Source organism: Notothenia coriiceps, unplaced genomic scaffold, assembly GCF_000735185.1.
Source record: "Notothenia coriiceps isolate Sejong01 unplaced genomic scaffold, NC01 NC01_scaffold00023835, whole genome shotgun sequence".
Taxonomy (NCBI): Eukaryota; Metazoa; Chordata; class Actinopteri; order Perciformes; family Nototheniidae; genus Notothenia; species Notothenia coriiceps.
In genome coordinates, this window is record NW_011356536.1 from 3,675 (window position 1) to 8,897 (window position 5,223).

General features: G+C 40.9%; 1 protein-coding gene across 1 annotated transcript in view; it reads left to right on the forward strand.

Annotated features, from left to right (window-relative positions):
* LOC104954780 (leucine-rich repeat and guanylate kinase domain-containing protein-like) overlaps positions 1-4,827 on the forward strand; it is an 8,176-nt gene extending 3,349 nt beyond the window's left edge. The window contains exons 4-9 of the mRNA XM_010781973.1: positions 622-738; positions 1,157-1,308; positions 1,517-1,605; positions 1,931-1,987; positions 3,334-3,452; positions 3,757-4,827. Of these exons, the coding sequence (XP_010780275.1) occupies positions 622-738; positions 1,157-1,308; positions 1,517-1,605; positions 1,931-1,987; positions 3,334-3,452; positions 3,757-3,971 (749 nt within the window). The 3' untranslated portion in view covers positions 3,972-4,827. The remainder of the gene's footprint in view (positions 1-621; positions 739-1,156; positions 1,309-1,516; positions 1,606-1,930; positions 1,988-3,333; positions 3,453-3,756) is intronic.
* The last annotated feature ends 396 nt before the right edge of the window (positions 4,828-5,223 follow it).

The window sequence follows — 5,223 nt, forward strand, 5'->3', positions numbered from 1 at the left end:
AATGTTCTTTCTACCTATTCAACCTTTGGATCTAATGTTAGTAAGAGAAAAGTTATATTTGCTGTGATCGCTCTGTTCTCCTGCAGATTGTTAAAGTAGCTGCTGGCAGGGCTAACAAAATTGCCTTACCCAGGCTTAGATCAAACCAAGTGTCATTACTGTAGCCTTGGATAGATTAACACACTTCACTTAAATCCATACACTACACCTTCAATCCAATTACCACATGTGTTAAAGGCACGTAGTTGCAGAATAGCTGTGTTTATTATCCCCTCATGAAAGCACTCAGACATGTTAGCTGTTCTCTTAATGAGATGAACATACAGGGAGCACGGAACCTCATCACTTTTATGCACTGCTAGCCAGCGCCTCATTACACGAAGGTCATCATCCCCATATCTTTGATTTATTACTGTTTGATGGGTGATGCATTGGTTCTGTTCATAACCACATTTTTTGTGTTGTGTGTGTGTGTGTGTGTGTGTGTGTGTGTGTGTGTGTGTGTGTGTGTGTGTGTGTGTGTGTGTGTGTGTGTGTGTGTGTGTGTGTGTGTGTGTGTGTGTGTGTGTGTGTGTGTGTGTGTGTGTGTGTGTGTGTGATTGGACTTGTTTGTGTGAATAGATGATTGGGAAGAAGCCTACCAGTCACTGAGGCAGGTTGTGAAGGAGTACCTGTTGCTAGAGGAGCAGGAAGAAGGAGAGAACAACAACAGAGGATCCCCTGACAACACCTCCAATAGTGTGTTTTTGATTGCTTGTTCAGATCATCATTAGCAGACTATTTTGTGATGCAAGACGCTGGCTGCATAGTGCAGTCCAGGGCACCTTGCAAGGCTTTTTTTATTTTATTTTTTTTAATGGGCAATCAACCATTTTTTTGAAATGCCAAAGAACATGTACATGACAGGAAATGTAAGGACAAATACATGTATAATATCTTCTTTGGCTCTGGAAGGCTTTGCAGTCAAGGGTTTCATTATGTGATGTGAAAATGAATTATTTGTGTATCATGACCCATGCCAGACTCCAAGAGTCATCCAGTGTATCTGCTTTTATTGTACATACGTTTTGTGCCTGAATGTTATTTATGCTGTTGCCATCATACACAGTATTACCAAGAAGTATTGATATACACCGTCCGTCTCTTCCTCTCTCAGGTCACGAGCCCGAGGAGAAGCTACCCTCACCGAGGTCTGGATCCGGCGCATGTGCATCTCACTCTGCCACACCTATTGACCCGTCAGATCCATCCTACAGGAACTATTTTACCAAGATCCAGGCAGAGCTCAGCCCTCAGAAGAACCCTGTTGTGAGTAACAATATGTCTAAAAAAATGAATTTATCTTCCTTACTGTCGAACATAAAAGCTCCCTGGACCCACTATATTCCACTTTTCCACCCTTTCTCCTATCTCATTTAATCACCCTTCACATGGACAACTGTTTCTCACCTGAAGTTCCTGTTTGTCTCCCATTCCTTTTATCACTTCTACTCATCCTCTTCCCTCTCCTCTGCAGGAGCTAGCTTCCATCAGGAGGCGAGAGCATCTGGTGAGAGAGGCTATGTTAGGGAAGAGTCCAGGGGTCTACAGCCAGCTCTTCAAAAGGTCCATCATAAGTACTCCGCTGCTCTCAATGATTAATTTCAAGTGGGCACACTTCACTGGTTTAATTTGTGCACTTGTCCTAAATGGTTTGTTTAGGGTATTGTATGACCTTGAAGGTGAAGAGGCAGGTGGCCTCATTATTTTGAGTGTTTGTTAATATGATGGGCTTGTGTAGTGTACTCTCTTCTCAGTTGTCCTAAAATATACCTGTCACCACTAATAACTAATCCACACCTGAATGAAAATATATAAATATTTTTAAAAAAATGTTTCATATTCTTTATAGTCACTTGGAGCAATTATTGAATCCCATTTTTTTTCTCAGCTCTGCTCAATCAGCACCTTCATCCCTGCAGAATCCTGATTTGAATGAGGCCAGCAGGTAAGAACACACACACAAATGTACAATTCATCTACACACACACTACTAATGCAGTCAACAGTACAGCCAGATGTTACTGCATGAAAAAAACAGACGTATCATACCTTCTTCAAAGTTGTACAAGGTTTTGCTCTTTATGGTTTCTAAATGCATAATAATGGCTTTTTGATTTAAGATGCGGTGTATTATGAGCCTTATAAAGCAAGCCTTATGGTTTCATTAAAACAATGTGAAGATTTAGGAGCAGGAAACTGCTTTAGTTGTAGTTATCTTTGCTCCCTGTGCCTGCTTTTAAAAACATATGTTCACTTTTATAGAGCTCATTCTACTGGTGCTGTATATGTGAGGACAAATCTGAACACATATGCTCAGTACACACTTGCTTACACACAAATACACACACTAATACACTCTGGTTTTAGAGCTTTTGCTGCTTTTTCGACTCCCCTGTGTGTACACTTACTCTCAATAAACATGCTTACTGCACAAATATGGATTTAATCAGACCTTGACATAGTTTGTGTGGTGTGTGTGTTGTGAATGCAAAAGCACACACAGATTTGTTTCACCTTTACAAATTAGCAGAAGATGACATTTTAGATACATGCATAGATTCAGAGCATGTAGAGTCAAAATGAATTTGTTTCATGTTCTCAGAAGGTGAGTTTCACCAAAGTTCTGTCAACACGATGTGAGTGATTCGTGCCCTCAGTCTGTAACGCTAGCATTACTCAGCCCTTCAGAATTTCTATAAAAAATTCCAGACACCTTTCTAGCTGCCCTCTTAATAGGGATGTGTCTTTACTTGTGCAGGTCTGTCTCAAAGAAACAGAGGGTGCTTTTGTATTTCTCTGGTAGGCTTGTTTTCCTTATACTGTAAAAACCCATGTCTGTTTGGGTCAGTGTGCTTGCTTGTGTGTATGCATCTACATTAACTTCGTAGACATGTCTTGATTAGTCAATTCAATGGCAGAAATACATACCTGCTGGTTTGATCGTTTAAAACAAATAGTCAAAGCCAAATGAGTGATCTTGGATATTTAGGAACACTTTTAAAAGTACTGTCAGTTGCGGGTGGTTTCAGCAATATGATAAAGCTTCCATAAGCACATTCTGCTGAAGTTTCTGAAAGCATTACCTCCCCTCTATCTATTTTTGGGCGTTTTTCCTCCTTTAATTTCTGGTCTCTTCAACAACCTAATTTTGGTTTCACTGCACACATCACACCTCTTGCTACCTGAACGACTTCCTCCCTTTCCTCTCCTTGTTCTTGTCTGTCCCTTTTTCCCTCACCCTCTGTGACTTGTCTTTCCTCCATCCCTTCTTTTCCTCCCTTTTACAAGCAGCTCTGATGAGTCTTGTGCCAGTTCCGCGCTGACTGTGCCCGGTTCAGCCGGGGGCTTGAATGATTCAGTGGAGCCGCAAGACATATCTGTCCTGGGACACAACTTGGAAACACTCAAAGGTTATTGCTGCTTTTTTGCTTAATTTAGGGCATTTATGTGTTATGAATAGATAGGACAGAGAGGAGAGATTCACGAGCAGCTAAAGGCCAGGGAAAGGACAGTTTAGCAAGTCATTTGTACACTTGTTCTGCATTAAGTTTTAACATGTTCCTATATTTCTCATATTCCAATTCATTTATAGTCTAAAAACAGTCTTCATTGTTTTTTAATGACCACTATTCAAATTGATTATAAGATAAGTGAGCTGTCAGTAACTAAGTTCAAAAGATTGCATCAAGTAAAATATTCCCCTTCCTTCCTCAGACCAAACTCCAGAAGCCACCCGTCCAGGCACAGATCTGCTAGATGTGGTCGTTTCTCCCTCCTCAGATAAACGTCCTGGGTCCAACAACAAACCTATCCTGCCACCAATCCCTGCTGGGCGCAAGACCCCTGCATCTCCAAGCCCGGCTACGTCCCCCAGACCCAGCCCACAGCCAGCAGGAGGGGAGGGCGGAGATGTAGACCGGGAGGGATAGCTCTTAAGGGTTCAGATTATCTGACAACTGACAAAGTTGTGAATCTTAAAGTCTGATAGGCTTCTCAAAGCAACTGCTTTATGAAGGATACATTCATTTAAAATCAGATGAAATTAGATCAATCAATATATGCATTATAGTCGTCAAACAAATATAAGCATTCCTCTCAAAGGTCCGTACCTGCAAAAGTTAAAAGAGGGCCGCAAACCACACATTTGTTGCTATCTTTACACAAACTACACAGCGTGTGATACATGGCGATACACACACTTGTGGCGTCATCCTCTCAGCACTAGTCTTTTCCTGTGAGCTGTCACTCATGCAACAGCACGTCTGGATCTGCTGCACTTGCTTTATACGATGTAAATGACGGTGTTAATGACCATATATAGAAGGGGACTTCAGTATAATTATAGGCAAAGTTGTTATTTTCCTCTTTCAAATGACTAGTTTACAGGCCTTAAGGTATGTAGCGTTGACATATATTATGATTAGAGCTCATACACCATTAGTGTTTATTATTTACTATTTATTTTGTTTTCAAAATAACATGTTCCATTCTTGACTAAAGGATCTGGCTGTTTCTCTTGGAAAAGTGAATGTGCACAAACTGCGTGGTGTCATGTTTTAGGAATGTAGCATAAGCTTTCCTGACAGTGAAGTGGCATTATATTTCCCCCTGTTTAGTAATCTCATGAAATAGGGTTTGCCATTGACATCTGGATACTGATCTTTCATATGCAGCATACAGCTCTTGTCACTGGATGATAAATACATAATTAATCTTTATCTATTCTAATGGGATTATTTATTCAACTGGAAATGTGTTCATATGGAAGTTGTTGACAGGTATTAAACAGTGAGCCATCACAAACAACTGTGTGTATCATTGTCAGTTTGTGTGTGTATGTGTAGCACACAGCCATGCAACTTGTGTGTTTGTGAATTTTGCACAATGTTCATTTTTGATTCACAGTAAATATAAATTATCATCTGTCACAGATGTATGCTTTGCTTATTTAGCCGGTTCCTCTGCCGGCAGTGTTGTGTATGCAGAGATTCTGCACCCACGCAAAACACACCTGGCCATCCATCACTGTCTGTCTTCCTCTCATGCAGCAGATGTTGCAACCCTGTCATATTTTGTTGGCAGTTTGAAACTAGACAGTGTGTTTTGGGCCTCTGGGGTCCAACCCACTTACTTTGCAGTCTGTGTCCTTTACTAAAGCACATCATGGACTAACATGTCGGC